Source organism: Penaeus japonicus, unplaced genomic scaffold, assembly GCF_977035675.1.
Source record: "Penaeus japonicus unplaced genomic scaffold, GWHDUDI00000001_assembly GWHDUDI00000028, whole genome shotgun sequence".
NCBI lineage: Eukaryota > Metazoa > Arthropoda > Malacostraca > Decapoda > Penaeidae > Penaeus > Penaeus japonicus.
In genome coordinates, this window is record NW_028234430.1 from 3,395,832 (window position 1) to 3,412,745 (window position 16,914).

Genomic DNA, 16,914 nt, shown 5'->3' on the forward strand with positions numbered 1-16,914 from the left:
TCTCCCTCCCAGCTCCCCCCCTCCTCCTCATTACTTTCCTCTCCTCCTATCATTCTCCTTCTCCTCCTCTATCCTCCTCCTGCCCTCTCCTCTCTCTCCTCCTCCTCCTCCTCCTCCTCCTCCTCCTCCTACCTCTCCCTCTCTCCTCCATTCATAGGCGCCTCTTACTCTCATTCCCTCCCCGTATTCTTCCTTTCGCATCCCGTTATTTGTCCCGAATCCAATATCTGGTTCTTCTAATCCCATTCGGGGAGGACATCCGATTTCGCTGGCCAATCCTGAGGCCTCGTGTTGGTTCTCGGCTCTGCTGGGCTTAGTTTCTGGAGGGTGGGAGGGTGGGTGGGGGTGTCCTCTCTCATTCTCTCACTCGCGCGATCTCTTTTCTTCTTCTCTTTCACTGACTCTCGCTTTCTATCTCTCCCTCTCCCTCTCCCTCTCCCTCTCCCTCTCCCTCTCCCTCTCTCCCTCCCTCCCTCTCTCTCCCTCCCTCTCCCTCTCCCTCTCCCTCTCCCTCCCTCTGTCCCTCTCTCCCTCTCATTCCTCTCATTATGTATGTCCCTCTCTCCCTCCCATTCCTATCCCACCCCCTTCCTCCCTCTCCCCTCAGCAGTTCTCCCCCACAAGTAGACCCAAGCAGAAAATAGCATTACCGATCTACGATAGAGCAGCAGCGCCCTGTTCGATTCCTTCCGGTGAGAGGCAGTGATTGAGTAGCATTACCGGGGGACCAGAAGGAACCTGTTGCGACTGACGAGGGAGAGAGGGAAGGAGGGAGGGAGTGGAGAGAGGGAGGGAGGGAGGGGGGGGGAGGGAAGGAGGGAGGGAGAGGGAGGGAAACGCAGGGAGGGCGGAGGAGGAGGGAGAGAGGGAAAGGAGCAGGGAGAGAGGGAGGGTTGGAAGGGAGTGGAGAAAGGAAGGGGGAGAGAGGGGGGAAAAAGACAAGGATAGAAGAAGAGATACAGAAGAAACAAGAAAAGGAAAAGAAAGAACGAAGAAGAAAGAAGAAAAAAGAAAAAGAAGAAAAAAGAAGAAAAAACGAAGATGGAAGACAAAAAAAGAAAAGAAGAAGTGAAAAGAAAAAAAAGAAGAGAGGTTAGTGAGGAATAAAAAAAAAGAAGAAAAAAGAATAGGAAAATACTAAAAGAAAAAGAGGACAAAATAGTAAAAAGAAAAGAAAAAAAAGAAAGAAAATAAAAAATAGAAATAAAAGAAGAAAACAACAAAAGAAGAAGAAAAAAAAAAGAAAAATAATAATGAAAAAAGAATAAAGAAAAGAAAATAAAAGGATAAAAATGAAGCAAAACAACAAGAAAAAGAAGTAGAGGGAAAAGAAAAGAAGAAAAAAAGAAAAAAAGAAGAGAGTTAAACAGGAGAAGAGTGAGTGAGTAATTAAGTAAGTAAATAAGTGTGTGAGTAGGCAGGGAGGGAAGGAAGGAAGGAAGGAAGAATGGAGGGAAGAATGGAGGGAAGGGAAGGATGGGAGGGAAGGGAAGGGAAGGGAAGGGAAGGGAAGGAGGGAAAGAGGGAGGGAAGGAAGAAGGGAAGGATGTAAGGGAGGGAAGGAAAGGAGGGAAGGATGAAAGGATGGAGGATGGGAGGGAGGGAGGGAGGGGGGAGATAAAAGTTTTCCCGTCCTTAACACCACCGCGACCCGCTCGTTATAACTCGTATCCCACGGCTTGGGGGTGGGACACAAAACGACTTTATAAGGATTTCCCTGATCTTGTTAGTGTCGAGAAGATAGAAGGATGCGAGGGGGGAGATCCTTACCTATTTCCTTTGATAAAAAAAAAAAAATTGACATGAAAGGAGAAAAATAGTGAGGGATTCTGACCTTTGTTTGAAAATAATGATGTTTACGGTTTGATGGTACAGTCCTGTTTTCTTTATATATGTTTGTTTATTTTATTTGTGGGACAAGTGTTGAGTTTATTATGAGCATTTATAATTTGTGGTCAGCACTTTGGTGAGTTTGTTATTCAGTCCCCAAACTTTTAGTTTTTTTCCTCTCAATCTCCTTCTCTCATTCTCATTTTCACTCTCTCTCTCTCTCTCTCTCTCTCTCTCTCTCTCTCTCTCTCTCTCTCTCTCTCTCTCTCTCTCTCTCTCTCTTCCCCTCCCTCTCTCTCTCTCTCTCTCTTCCCCTCCCTCTCTCTCTCTCTCTCTCTTCCCCTCCCTCTCTCTCTCTCTCTCTCTTCCCCTCCCTCTCACCCTCCCTCCCTCCCTCCCTACCCTCCCTCTCTCTCTCTTCCTCCTCCTCCTCCTCCTCCTCCTCCTCCTCCTCCTCCTCCTCCTCTCACTCTCTCTCTCCCTTCCCTCCCTCCCTCCCTCCTTTCCTTTCCCTCTCTCTCCCTCTCCCTCTCCCCATTTATGTAATAATTTTTCTCCCTCCCTTGCTAATGTTACGCCAGTCATATGGTAGGCCTATTCCTCCCGAATCATTTCCCTGCGTTGAGACAAGATTAATCCATTAATTCCTCTGGCGTGTGGGTGCTGCTGTGTTTATCTCTCTCTCTCCCTCTCTCTCTCTCTCTCTCTCTCTCTCTCTCTCTCTCTCTCTCTCTCTCTCTCTCTCTCTCTCTCTCTCTCTCTCTCTCTCTCTCTCTCTCTATATATATATATATATATATATATATATATATATATATATATATATATATATATATATATATATATATATCCCTCTCCCTCTCCCTCTCCCTCTCCCTCTCCCTCTCCCTCTCCCTTTCTCTTTCTCCTTTTGTGAAGCCGGTGTAAAGTTCATTAGATCTCATTTATTGACAGAGCCTTCTTTAGCTTGCTTTACCGTTCGTGCGTTTGGACGGCGAAAGCAAAGAGAGGAGGGGGGGAGGGGGGTCTATCAAGTGCTTGCTTTGGTGTGCTTGTGGTTACGTGCGTGCTTGCGTGCGTGCGTGTGGCATGGCGAATATGATTGTTTTATTACGATTGCGTGATTATGATTGTCATTACGTCTGTTTGAGTTTTAAAATCACAATTGGTAATGATTAAATTCGTTTGTAGTTTGGGTTACAGTAGCGTTCATAGCCAAGTCGAATTAACGATTATTATGAATTTAACCGAGCGATTAAACTTTCATAACCGTTGATAACGCGCCGTTGTTGAAGAGCATCTCAAAGTACAGGATGCAATAAAGCAGGGAGAATGTATATATATACACACAAGGCTGATTATATCATGTTTGTCAATGTTGGTCTCGGGTTTGCGTGTACGTATATGTATGTATGTCCTTGCACGTACATGCATACGTCTTTGTCCATATTTGTTTGTATGTATGTATGTATGTATGTATGTATCAGTGTTGGTGTATTGGTATGTATGTGTATATGTGAATCTCCATATATACACGGTTAATCATCTCTGCAATGTGTATATTCTACATTGTGTATGTGCGTGTGTGTGTGTGCGTGTATGTGTATTTGTGTGTGTGCGTCTGTGCGTGTGTGTATGTATGTATGTATTTATGTATATATATGTTTGTGTGTAGGTCAGTGGGTGTGGGCGGGTCTATGCATGTATATTACGAACGATATGAAGCAGCATATGAAGGAGGTTGAGGCTTCAAAGTATCGATCCTCGGCCTCGACCTCTGATCGAGAGCGTCAGGGCGAGGGCGAGGGCCGGGGGGGGGGAGATATGCCGCGCAATGAGGAGGAAAGGAAGTAAGGGGAGGGAGGGAAGGAGGGAGGAAGGAAGGAAGGGTAGGAAGGAGGGAGGAAGAGTGGGAGGGAAGGAGGGAGGAAGGAAGGGTGGGAGGGAAGGAGGGAGGAAGGAAGGGTGGGAGGGAAGGAGGGAGGAAGAGTGGGAGGGTGGAAGGAAAGGAGGAGGGTTGGAAGGAAGGAAGGAAGGAAGGAAGGAAGGAAGGAAGGAAGGAAGGAAGGAAGGAAGGAAGGAAGGAAGGAAGGAAGGAAGGAAGGAAGGAAGGAAGGAAGGAAGGGACGGAGGGAAGGAGGGAGGAAGGAAGGAAGGAAGGAAGGAAGGGTAGAAGGAAGGAAGGAAGAGTGGGAGGGTGGAAGAGAGAGAAAGAGAAAGAGAGAAAGAGAGGCGGGGGGGAACGCTCCGAGGACCACAACTTCTGCTGGAACTTCCGCCATAGGCTTCTTCTTTCACCTGAGGCTAAACTTCGCCCAAAGTTGATAAACCTTGGTTGTCTGTTGCTGAATTCCCTTCGATTTTCTGAAATTTTCTCACGCATCTTTCATTTTAAAAGAAAGAGTGAATGAAGAGCGTGTGCATGTGTGTATAAAGTAATATTTGGTAGCTATGTCTAGTATAAGCATAATTCATTTTACGGTCACCGAGATAGGTGCGTGTGGCTATATACACTTATAGATGTAGGGATGCAAGCGACACGCATAAATCGGGTGCCCCCCCCCCCCCCCCTCCCGGTCCCTTGTAAATAAAGATGTAAATGAAAATTGATATAATCGAATCAGTCGTAAAGCCTTAAGAATATGGCTTTTTAATCTTCCTCCTGTTTGTCTCTTCTTTCTTCTTCGCCTCTTATACGTATGATTTTTATTGCATTTTCTTTCACCTGAGCAACGGAGGATTCCAGGTAGACCTAAAGCTCACCTTACGACCCTGAGGCGTTGACCAACGGGTGCAGGTGCAGACCCTCAGGTTCCTTGAGATGCCATCCCTTTAAGACTGTCGTGGGGGGTGGGGGTGGGGGGTGGGGTAAGAAAGGGGCAATTCCCATCTCTTAATGTATTGAAGGCGTATGGCATTTGGTGCCGAGTAGATGCGAATGTCCCTTATAACAATAGCATATAACAAAAGGTGTTCTTCTGTATGAACAAGGGTTTAGTTCAGGTCGAATCAGGGGCGTGGACAAGACGGATGTTTTTTGGAGGCACTGTTAATTAAGAGGAGTAAGAATTTATGAAAAGACTTGTGTACGTGATCCCGGACGCTTGCTTGCTTGCTCACACGATAAGAAACTAAAAATGTTTTGTATCGCGTCTCATGTATTGAGTTCGGAGGCTTGTTTTACAGATAACAAACGCATTTTTAGTGGTGTAAATTTTGCCATGTTTTATCCGGCATTGCAAGAGGAAAGAACTTTGAGGAATGAAGAAAGCAGGAAACTAAAAGAAAGAAAAAAAAGAAATGGAATCATGTAAGTGTCCTCATGCAGGAGAGAAAAAGCCACTAGACACATTTCGGTTCCCAGGATATGCCCCTTTTTATTTATTTATTTTTTTTCGTTTCTCAAGATATGTCTCGTTTTCTTTTTCTCTTTTTCGTTTCCCAAGATATGTCTCGTTTTCTTTTTCTTTCTTTTTCGTTTCCCAAGATATGTCTCGTTTCCTTTTTCTCTTTTTCTTTTTTCGTTTTCCAAGATATGTCTCGTTTTCTTTTTCTTTCTTTTCTTCGTTTCCCAAGATATGTCTCGTTTCCTTTTTCTTTTTCGTTTCCCAAGTTATGTTTCTTTTTGTTTCTTCTTTCGTTTCCCAAGATATGTTTCTTTTTGTTTCTTCTTTCGTTTCCCAAGATATGTTTCTTTTTGTTTCTTCTTTCGTTTCCCAAGATGTCTCTCGTTTCCTTTTTCTTTTTCGTTTCCCAAGTTATGTTTCTCTTTGTTTCTTCTTTCGTTTCCCAAGATATGTCTCTTTTTCTTTTTCTTTCTTTTTTCGTTTCCCAAGATATGTTTCGTTTTCCTTTTCTTTCTTTTTTCGTTTCCCAAGATACGTCTCGTTTTCTTTTTCTTTTTCGTTTCCCAAGTTATGTTTCTTTTTGTTTCTTCTTTCGTTTCCCAAGATGTCTCTGTTTTTTTTCTTTTTCGTTTCCCAAGATACGTCTCGTTTTCTTTTTCTTTTCTCTCATTCCTTCGAGGTTTATCTAGGCTCTCAAGCATCACGGGACGCACTCGAGGGCGCGCCGGACAAAGGACCCGAGGAAAGGATGCGATTAGGAGGAGGTCCTCGAGGGAGCGCCCTTCCTTTAGAGAAGGAAGGGGGCGTGATGAAGGATTGTTTGGGAAGGGACATTTGGGAGACTTTGAAATGAAGGAACAGGATGGTAGGACATTGATAGGCTTATGAAGGAAGGAATAGGATGGAAGGACAACATGGTAGGCTTAGAAAGGAAGGAATAGGAAGAAAGGACAACGTGGTAGACTGAGAAAGGAAGGAATAGGAAGGAAGAACAACATGGTAGGCTTTGGAATGAAGGAATATAGCCGGAGATGACAAGAAGGCATAATAGATAGATAAGACATGCAAGATGACGTCAACGCTTTCCAAACGGAGCAGGACAAGAAAGCAAGATTTGCAACATCCTTATTATCCGCGAGAACAGATTAAAAATAAAAATAAATAAATAAAAATCACACCTTCCTTCCCATGGTTTACGGTGCCATCGGAGCAGCGCGCTACCATTCTGCCAATAATCTGATTAACGACTCCTCCCTTAACCCCCTTTACCCCTCCCCTGACCTCCTTTCCCCCTCCCCTGATCCCCTTTACCCCTCCCCTGACCCCCTTTACACCTCCCCTGACCCCCTTTACACCTCCCCTGACCTCCTTTACCCCTCCCCTGACCCCCTTTACCCCTCCCCTGACCTCCTTTACCCCTCCCCTGACCTCCTTTACCCCTCCCCTGATCCCCTTTACCCCTCCCCTGACCCCCTTTACCCCTCCCCTGACCTCCTTTTCCCCTCCCCTGACCCCCTTTCCCCCTCCCCTGACCCCCTTTACCCATCCCCTGACCACCTTTACCCCCCTACCCCCCTACCTTCCGTCTGATAGTGCCTTATCGCCGTAATTGATATAAATAGCTCCCCTATAGTAATAATGGGAGTATCGGCTTAGTTCGCGCCCATTCATAGGCTGAGATTGGCGCCCCTGTGCCAGTCGATATGATGGTAACGCGGCTGAGCTGAGTTGATTGGCAGACTCGGATTAAGAGGGAGTTAATAAGTGAGAGAGAGAGAGGGATGTGTGTGAGTGAGAGAGAGAGAGAGAGAGAAAGGGATGTGTGAGAGAAAGGGATGTGTGAGAGAGGGAGAGGGATGTGTAAGAGAGACCGGGAGAGGGATATGTGAGAGAGAGCGGGAGAGGGATGTGTGTGTGAAAGAGAGAGAGAGAGAGAGAGAAAGGGATGTGTGAGAGAGAGAAAGGGATGTGTGAGAGAGAGAAAGGGATGTGTGAGAGAAAGGGATGTGTGAGAGAGAGAAAGGGATGTGTGAGAGAAAGGGATGTGTGAGAGAGAGAAAGGGATATGTGAGAGCGGGAGAGGGATGTGTAAGAGAGAGCGGGAGAGGGATGTGTGTGAGAGAGAGAGAGAGAAAGGGATGTGTGAGAGAGAGAAAGGGATGTGTGAGAGAGGGAGAGGGATGTGTGAGAGAGAGCGGGAGAGGGATATGTGAGAGAGAGCGGGAGAGGGATATGTGAGAGAGAGCGGGAGAGGGATATGTGAGAGAGAGCGGGAGAGGGATATGTGAGAGAGAGCGGGAGAGGGATATGTGAGAGAGAGCGGGAGAGGGATGTGTGAGAGAGAGAGAGAGAGAGAGAGAGAGAGAGAGAGAGAGAGAGAGAGAGAGAGAGAGAGAGAGAAAGGGATGTGTGAGAGAGAGCGGAGAGAGAGAGAGCGGGAGAGGGATGTGAGAGAGAGAGAGAGAGAGAGAGAGAGAGAGAGAGAGAGAGAGAGATGCTAGACAGATGCGAGACAGGTGAAAGAAAGATAAGAGAGAGAAATAGAGAAAGAGAAGACGAGGCATAAAACGTGAGGGAAACAGAGAGACAGCGAGGGGAGGGGAAGGAGATACAGTAAATCTTATGCACGCTATATAAATTATTAATGCGTGTGGGTGAAGTAATACAAGCCATTTTTCAAGATAAGCCTAAGCTGTGGCAGTACCAGGATCAACCAACAAAGTACGAACAGAATATTAGAATAAACGAATGGAATATGAACGAAACGGGAAAATGTCAGCGACTCGAGCAAAGTCGTCGAACAATACAAAGGAAGTTCTTGCGCGACTTTTCCTTCGCGTCCATCATTAACAAGACAGGTCATTCCGCCTCTCTCACTCTCTCTCTTTCACACACTCTCTCTGTCTGTCTCTCTCTCTCCCTCTGGCTCTCTCTCTCCCTCTCCCTCTCTCTCTCTTTCACACACACTCTCTCTCTCTCTCTCTCTCTCTCTCACACTCTCACACTCTCTCACACTCTCTCTCTCTCTCTCTCTCTCTCTCTCTCTCTCTCTCTCTCTCTCTCTCTCTCTCTCTCTCTCTCTCTCTCTGTATGTCTGGCTCTCTCTCTCCCTCTCCCTCTCCCTCCCCCTCCCCCTCTCCCTCCCTCCCTCCCCCTCCCTCCCTCCCTCCCTCTCCCTCCCCCTCCCTCCCTCTCCCTCTCTCTCCCTCCCTCCCTCCCTCCCCCTCCCTCCCTCCCTCCCCCTCCCTTTCTCCCCCCCCCCTGCTCCCCCCTGACCTGCTTTACAGGCCCCTCCTTTCATATTTCAAACTAAGGTTCTCGGGGCCCATGCTCATTCTCACGCTCCCGTCGTCGGACTCAAGGTCGCACTCGAGCTCGGGTATTGATCTCGAGTTGAACATATTTGGGACAATATCCTGGTGGGTCGTAGCGAGTCGAGTGTGTTTGTGTGTTATTAGGGTAGACAGACACACGGGCCGACGGGAAGGTAATCGATAGAAGAGGTACTTTAGTTTGTTTTTTTTCTCTCTCCCTCTTTTGTTTGTTTATTTGGTCGCCGTAAGTGTCCATCTCCTTGGCTTAGTTTTATCTTTCGGGAATGTTTTTTTTGTTTTGTTTTGTTTTGTTTTTCTCGTCAAAGAATGTACTGTATGAATGATTATTTACAGCGCATCATCCTTGTTGGTTTTGCTTCCCTTTTCCCGTGAATCCAATCTCATTACAGACGATATCACACAAGGCTGATTTATCGGTGTGCTCTGAGGAGACTCGAGGGTCTGTCTGTCTCTGTCTGTCTGTCTGTCTGTCTGTCACATCTGTGTCTAACTAAGAGAGCGTGAGGAAAAAGGAAGCTTCGAACATTTTCACAACCGCTGGGAAACAACGGGGGCGTCTGAGGAAGAAAAGACATGTATGTGAGAATGAATAATAATATCCAAAGGGCGAGAGATGTATGATTGACGTTCTGACACTTAGGTAATTCTAATGAAGATGTGATATTGAAATGTCAATACCATATTTTCCTCCGTGGGAATTGTCCATCATTCCCATTCGTACCTGTTGTGTATTTGTTGAAACGGGCGGTGCATGCATCTTGTTCTGTTGAAGGCGAGGGCGTTTCTACACTGCAGAGCCGTGGGAGGAAGACCCCAATTCCTGGAATGTCAGTTTGTAAAAAAAATGGGTCTTTGTTAGATATGCAAATAGACGCTTCGGCGGGTAAGAGCGAAGGCGCTTAATCCCTTTGCCGGAGACTGCCTGATTGTTTGTTGGTTTAGCATCGGATATTCATTGATCCGTGGAGTGCAGGGTGACGTAAGCCTGTTTGTTTGGGACGCTGTAATTGGGAGCGATAGCACAACTAATTGCGGTCAGGTTTTTGCTGATTTTTTTTTTTTTGGGGGGTGGGGGGGGCGGGGGATTGGTTGATGTTAAGATCGGAGTATGGTTTTGCCTGTTAGTGAAGATTTGATTATAGAAAGAAAAGAGCTCATGGCATTATACAAATGTCTAACATTTTGTCGTTGTGTTTAGCAGAACGGCGGAAGCGGTCCCTTGCGTTATGCTTCATTCTCTGCAAACTTTTCTTTACTTATCATTGTTTTGACCGATATATTCTTATTTGTTCCAGTTTCTTATAAAAAAAAAATCGCATATTCTTTAGTTGCTAACAGCTACGTTTCGCTCCGAACTGAATCGAGTGATTGGTAAACTTTTCTTGAGTTGCCGCTGGGCTAAAAAGGATAAAGCTGTGAAATTTGTGTTAAAGTGAGACAAAGATGCTGGCGTCACCGAAACAAGTGAGGTAAGACCAGAATGTCTCGTCGCTTTGTTTATCTTCACTTTTTTTCCTCATTTGTAATGCATGTTCAGCATTCTTCAGTATAGCTTGTAGACACCTTTGGCATGATAGCTATAGCGTGCATGTTTTTAATTATGTTGCTTATTAAGCGCATGGTTAAATGTATACAAAGATGCTCTACGTTCAAGGAACCATATACTGACTGAGGACCTTACGCTGAACTGAAGACGTCAATGATACTGACTGAAGACTTTACAATTACCAAACATTTCATACTAAAAGACCCTATTACAAACACAAAACCTTCCACTGACTGAAGACTTCACACCGAGTGAGGGCCTAAAAACTAAGAATAAGGACTTCATTCTGACTGAAGACTTCACACTGAGTGAGGACCTAAAACTAAGAATAAGGACTTTCTTCTGACTGAGGACTTCACACTGAGTGACGACCTAACACTAAGGATAAGGACTTTCTACTGACTGAAGACTTCACACTGAGTGAGGGCCTAAAACTAAGAATAAGGACTTTCTTCTGACTGAAGACTTCACACTGAGTGAGGACCTAAAACTAAGAATAAGGACTTTCTTCTGACTGAGGACTTCACACTGAGTGACGACCTAAAACTAAGGATAAGGACTTTCTACTGACTGAAGACTTCACACTGAGTGAGGACCTAAAACTAAGGATAATGACTTTCTTCTGACTGAGGACTTCACACTGAGTGAGGACCTAAAACTAAGGATAAGGACTTTCTACTGACTGAAGACTTCACACTGAGTGAGGACCTAAAACTAAGGATAAGGACTTTCTACTGACTGAAGACTTCACACCGAGTGAGGGCCTAAAAACTAAGAATAAGGACTTCATTCTGACTGAAGACTTCACACTGAGTGAGGACCTAAAACTAAGAATAAGGACTTTCTTCTGACTGAAGACTTCACACTGAGTGAGGACCTAAAACTAAGAATAAGGACTTTCTTCTGACTGAAGACTTCACACTGAGTGAGGACCTAAAACTAAGGATAATGACTTTCTTCTGACTGAGGACTTCACACTGAGTGACGACCTAAAACTAAGGATAAGGACTTTCTACTGACTGAAGACTTCACACTGAGTGAGGACCTAAAACTAAGGATAAGGACTTTCTTCTGACTGAAGACTTCACACTGAGTGAGGACCTAAAACTAAGGATAAGGACTTTCTTCTGACTGAGGACTTCACACTGAGTGAGGACCTAAAACTAAGGATAAGGACTTTCCACTGACTGAAGACTTCACACTGAGTGACGACCTAAAACTAAGGATAAGGACTTTCTACTGACTGAAGACTTCACACTGAGTGAGGACCTAAAACTAAGGATAATGACTTTCTTCTGACTGAGGACTTCACACTGAGTGAGGACCTAAAACTAAGAATAAGGACTTTCTTCTGACTGAAGACTTCACACTGAGTGACGACCTAAAACTAAGGATAAGGACTTTCTACTGACTGAAGACTTCACACTGAGTGAGGACCTAAAACTAAGGATAATGACTTTCTTCTGACTGAGGACTTCACACTGAGTGACGACCTAAAACTAAGGATAAGGACTTTCTACTGACTGAAGACTTCACACTGAGTGAGGACCTAAAACTAAGGATAATGACTTTCTTCTGACTGAGGACTTCACACCGAGTGAGGGCCTAAAAACTAAGAATAAGGACTTCATTCTGACTGAAGACTTCACACTGAGTGAGGACCTAAAACTAAGGATAAGGACTTTCTACTGACTGAAGACTTCACACTGAGTGAGGACCTAAAACTAAGGATAATGACTTTCTTCTGACTGAGGACTTCACACTGAGTGAGGACCTAAAACTAAGGATAAGGACTTCATTCTGACTGAAGACTTCACACTGAGTGAGGACCTAAAACTAAGGATAAGGACTTTCTACTGACTGAAGACTTCACACTGAGTGAGGACCTAAAACTAAGGATAAGGACTTTCTTCTGACTGAAGACTTCACACTGAGTGAGGACCTAAAACTAAGAATAAGGACTTTCTTCTGACTGAAGACTTCACACTGAGTGAGGACCTAAAACTAAGGATAAGGACTTTCTACTGACTGAAGACTTCACACTGAGTGAGGACCTAAAACTAAGGATAAGGACTTTCTTCTGACTGAAGACTTCACACTGAGTGAGGACCTAAAACTAAGAATAAGGACTTTCTTCTGACTGAGGACTTCACACTGAGTGAGGACCTAAAACTAAGGATAATGACTTTCTTCTGACTGAAGACTTCACACTGAGTGAGGACCTAAAACTAAGAATAAGGACTTTCTTCTGACTGAAGACTTCACACCGAGTGAGGGCCTAAAAACTAAGAATAAGGACTTCATTCTGACTGAAGACTTCACACTGAGTGAGGACCTAAAACTAAGAATAAGGACTTTCTTCTGACTGAGGACTTCACACTGAGTGAGGACCTAAAACTAAGAATAAGGACTTTCTTCTGACTGAGGACTTCACACTGAGTGAGGACCTAAAACTAAGAATAAGGACTTCATTCTGACTGAAGACTTCACACTGAGTGAGGACCTAAAACTAAGAATAAGGACTTTCTTCTGACTGAGGACTTCACACTGAGTGAGGACCTAAAACTAAGAATAAGGACTTTCTACTGACTGAAGACTTCACACTGAGTGAGGACCTAAAACTAAGGATAATGACTTTCTTCTGACTGAAGACTTCACACTGAGTGAGGACCTAAAACTAAGAATAAGGACTTTCTTCTGACTGAAGACTTCACACTGAGTGAGGACCTAAAACTAAGAATAAGGACTTTCTTCTGACTGAAGACTTCACACTGAGTGACGACCTAAAACTAAGGATAAGGACTTTCTACTGACTGAAGACTTCACACTGAGTGAGGACCTAAAACTAAGGATAATGACTTTCTTCTGACTGAAGACTTCACACCGAGTGAGGGCCTAAAAACTAAGAATAAGGACTTTCTACTGACTGAAGACTTCACACTGAGTGAGGACCTAAAACTAAGGATAAGGACTTTCTTCTGACTGAGGACTTCACACTGAGTGAGGACCTAAAACTAAGGATAAGGACTTTCCACTGACTGAAGACTTCACACTGAGTGACGACCTAAAACTAAGGATAAGGACTTTCTACTGACTGAAGACTTCACACTGAGTGAGGACCTAAAACTAAGGATAATGACTTTCTTCTGACTGAGGACTTCACACTGAGTGAGGACCTAAAAACTAAGAATAAGGACTTCATTCTGACTGAAGACTTCACACTGAGTGAGGACCTAAAACTAAGAATAAGGACTTTCTTCTGACTGAGGACTTCACACTGAGTGAGGGCCTAAAAACTAAGAATAAGGACTTCATTCTGACTGAAGACTTCACACTGAGTGAGGACCTAAAACTAAGGATAAGGACTTTCTACTGACTGAAGACTTCACACTGAGTGAGGACCTAAAACTAAGGATAATGACTTTCTTCTGACTGAAGACTTCACACTGAGTGAGGACCTAAAACTAAGGATAATGACGTGCTACTGACTGAAGACTTCACACTGAGTGAGGACCTAAAACTAAGGATAATGACTTTCTTCTGACTGAGGACTTCACACTGAGTGAGGACCTAAAACTAAGGATAATGACTTTCTTCTGACTGAAGACTTCACACTGAGTGACGACCTAAAACTAAGGATAAGGACTTTCTACTGACTGAAGACTTCACACTGAGTGAGGACCTAAAACTAAGGATAATGACTTTCTACTGACTGAAGACTTCACACTGAGTGAGGACCTAAAACTAAGGATAATGACTTTCTTCTGACTGAGGACTTCACACTGAGTGAGGACCTAAAACTAAGGATAAGGACTTTCTACTGACTGAAGACTTCACACTGAGTGAGGACCTAAAACTAAGGATAAGGACTTCATTCTGACTGAAGACTTCACACTGAGTGAGGACCTAAAACTAAGGATAAGGACTTTCTACTGACTGAAGACTTCACACTGAGTGAGGACCTAAAACTAAGGATAAGGACTTTCTACTGACTGAAGACTTCACACTGAGTGAGGACCTAAAACTAAGGATAATGACTTTCTTCTGACTGAGGACTTCACACTGAGTGAGGACCTAAAACTAAGGATAATGACTTTCTTCTGACTGAGGACTTCACACTGAGTGAGGACCTAAAACTAAGGATAATGACTTTCTTCTGACTGAGGACTTCACACTGAGTGAGGACCTAAAACTAAGGATAAGGACTTTCTACTGACTGAAGACTTCACACTGAGTGAGGACCTAAAACTAAGGATAATGACTTTCTTCTGACTGAAGACTTCACACTGAGTGAGGACCTAAAACTAAGGATAATGACTTTCTTCTGACTGAGGACTTCACACTGAGTGAGGACCTAAAACTAAGGATAAGTACACTAACGCAGGCATATGCACACAGACGTAGGCAAACGCACATAAGCACACGCACATAGGTACACGCACATAGGTACATGCGCATAGGTACACCCACATAAGTACACGCACATAGCCACACGCACATAAGTAAATGCACATAGGTACACCCACGTAGGTACACCCACATAGGTACATGCACATAGGTACACCCACGTAGGTACACCCACATAGGTACACGCACATAGGTACACGCACATAGGTACACGCACATAGGTACACGCACATAGGTACACGCACATAGGTACACGCACATAGGTACACGCACATAGGTACACGCACATAGGTACACCCACATAGGTACACCCACATAGGTACACGCACATAGGTACACGCACATAGGTACACCCACATAGGTACACGCACATAGGTACACGCACATAGGTACACGCACATAGGTACACCCACATAGGTACACCCACATAGGTACACGCACATAGGTACACGCACATAGGTACACGCACATAGGTACACGCACATAGGTACACGCACATAGGTACACGCACATAGGTACACGCACATAGGTACACGCACATAGGTACACGCACATAGGTACACGCACATAGGTACACGCACACAGCTAAACGCACATAGGTACATGCACATAGGTACACCCACATAGGTACACGCAAATAGGTACACCCACATAGGTACACGCACATAGGTACACGCACATAGGTACACCCACATAGGTACACTAGCACGCACACAGACGTAGGCAGCCGCACATAGCCACACGCACATAAGTAAATGCACATAGGTACACCCACGTAGGTACACCCACATAGGTACACGCACATAGGTACACGCACATAGGTACACCCACATAGGTACACTAGCACGCACACAGACGTAGGCAGCCGCACATAGCCACACGCACATAAGTAAATGCACATAGGTACACCCACGTAGGTACACCCACATAGGTACACGCACATAGGTACACGCACATAGGTACACGCACATAGGTACACGCACATAGGTACACGCACATAGGTACACGCACATAGGTACACGCACATAGGTACACGCAAATAGGTACACCCACATAGGTACACGCACATAGGTACACCCACATAGGTACACTAGCACGCACACAGACGTAGGCAGCCGCACATAGCCACACGCACATAAGTAAATGCACATAGGTACACCCACATAGGTACACGCGAACAGGTACACCCACATAAGTACACGCACATAGGTACACGCACATAGGTACACGCACATAGGTACACGCAAATAGGTACACCCACATAGGTACACGCGAACAGGTACACCCACATAGGTACACTAACACGCACACAGACATAGGCAGCCGCACATAAGTACACGCACATAGGTACATGCACATAGGTACACCCACATAGGTACACCCACATAGGTACACGCACATAGGTACATGCGCATAGGTACACGCAAATAGGTACACCCACATAGGTACACGCACATAGGTACACCCACATAGGTACACTAGCACGCACACAGACGTAGGCAGCCGCACATAGCCACACGCACATAAGTAAATGCACATAGGTACACCCACGTAGGTACACCCACATAGGTACACGCACATAGGTACACGCACATAGGTACATGCGCATAGGTACACCCACATAAGTACACTAACACGCACACAAACATAGGCAGCCGCACATAGGTAAATGCACATATGTACACGCACATAGGTACACCCACATAGGTACACGCACATAGGTACACGCACATAAGTACACGCACATAGGTACATGCACATAGGTACACCCACATAGGTACACCCACATAGGTACACGCACATAGGTACACGCACATAGGTACACGCACATAGGTACACGCACATAGGTACACGCACATAGGTACACGCACATAGGTACACGCACATAGGTACACGCACATAGGTACACGCAAATAGGTACACCCACATAGGTACACGCACATAGGTACACCCACATAGGTACACTAGCACGCACACAGACGTAGGCAGCCGCACATAGCCACACGCACATAAGTAAATGCACATAGGTACACCCACGTAGGTACACCCACATAGGTACACGCACATAGGTACACGCACATAGGTACACGCACATAGGTACACGCACATAGGTACACGCACATAGGTACATGCGCATAGGTACACCCACATAAGTACACGCACATAGGTACACGCACATAGGTACACGCACATAGGTACACGCACATAGGTACACGCACATAGGTACACGCACATAGGTACACGCACATAGGTACACGCACATAGGTACACGCACATAGGTACACGCACATAGGTACACGCACATAGGTACACGCACATAGGTACACGCACATAGATACACGCACACAGGTACAAGCACATAGACACACGCACATAGGTACACGCACATAGGTACACGCACATAGGTACACGCACATAGGTACACGCACATAGGTACACGCACATAGGT

The 16,914-nt window shown here is 45.2% G+C and overlaps 1 protein-coding gene across 12 annotated transcripts in view; it reads left to right on the forward strand.

Moving 5' to 3' along the window:
* Positions 1 to 16,914, forward strand: part of LOC122258897 (transmembrane ascorbate-dependent reductase CYB561) — a 131,479-nt gene that overhangs the window by 103,944 nt on the left and 10,621 nt on the right. The window contains exon 1 of one of the 12 annotated variants that reach the window (XM_086553295.1): positions 9,810 to 9,981. The exons of 10 other annotated variants lie outside the window; for them this stretch is intronic. In XM_086553295.1, the coding sequence (XP_086409421.1) occupies positions 9,956 to 9,981 (26 nt within the window). In that variant the 5' untranslated portion in view covers positions 9,810 to 9,955. Of the gene's footprint in view, positions 1 to 9,809; positions 9,982 to 16,914 lie in introns of those variants that run through there. One more of the 12 variants, XM_086553296.1, reaches the window with a different exon arrangement.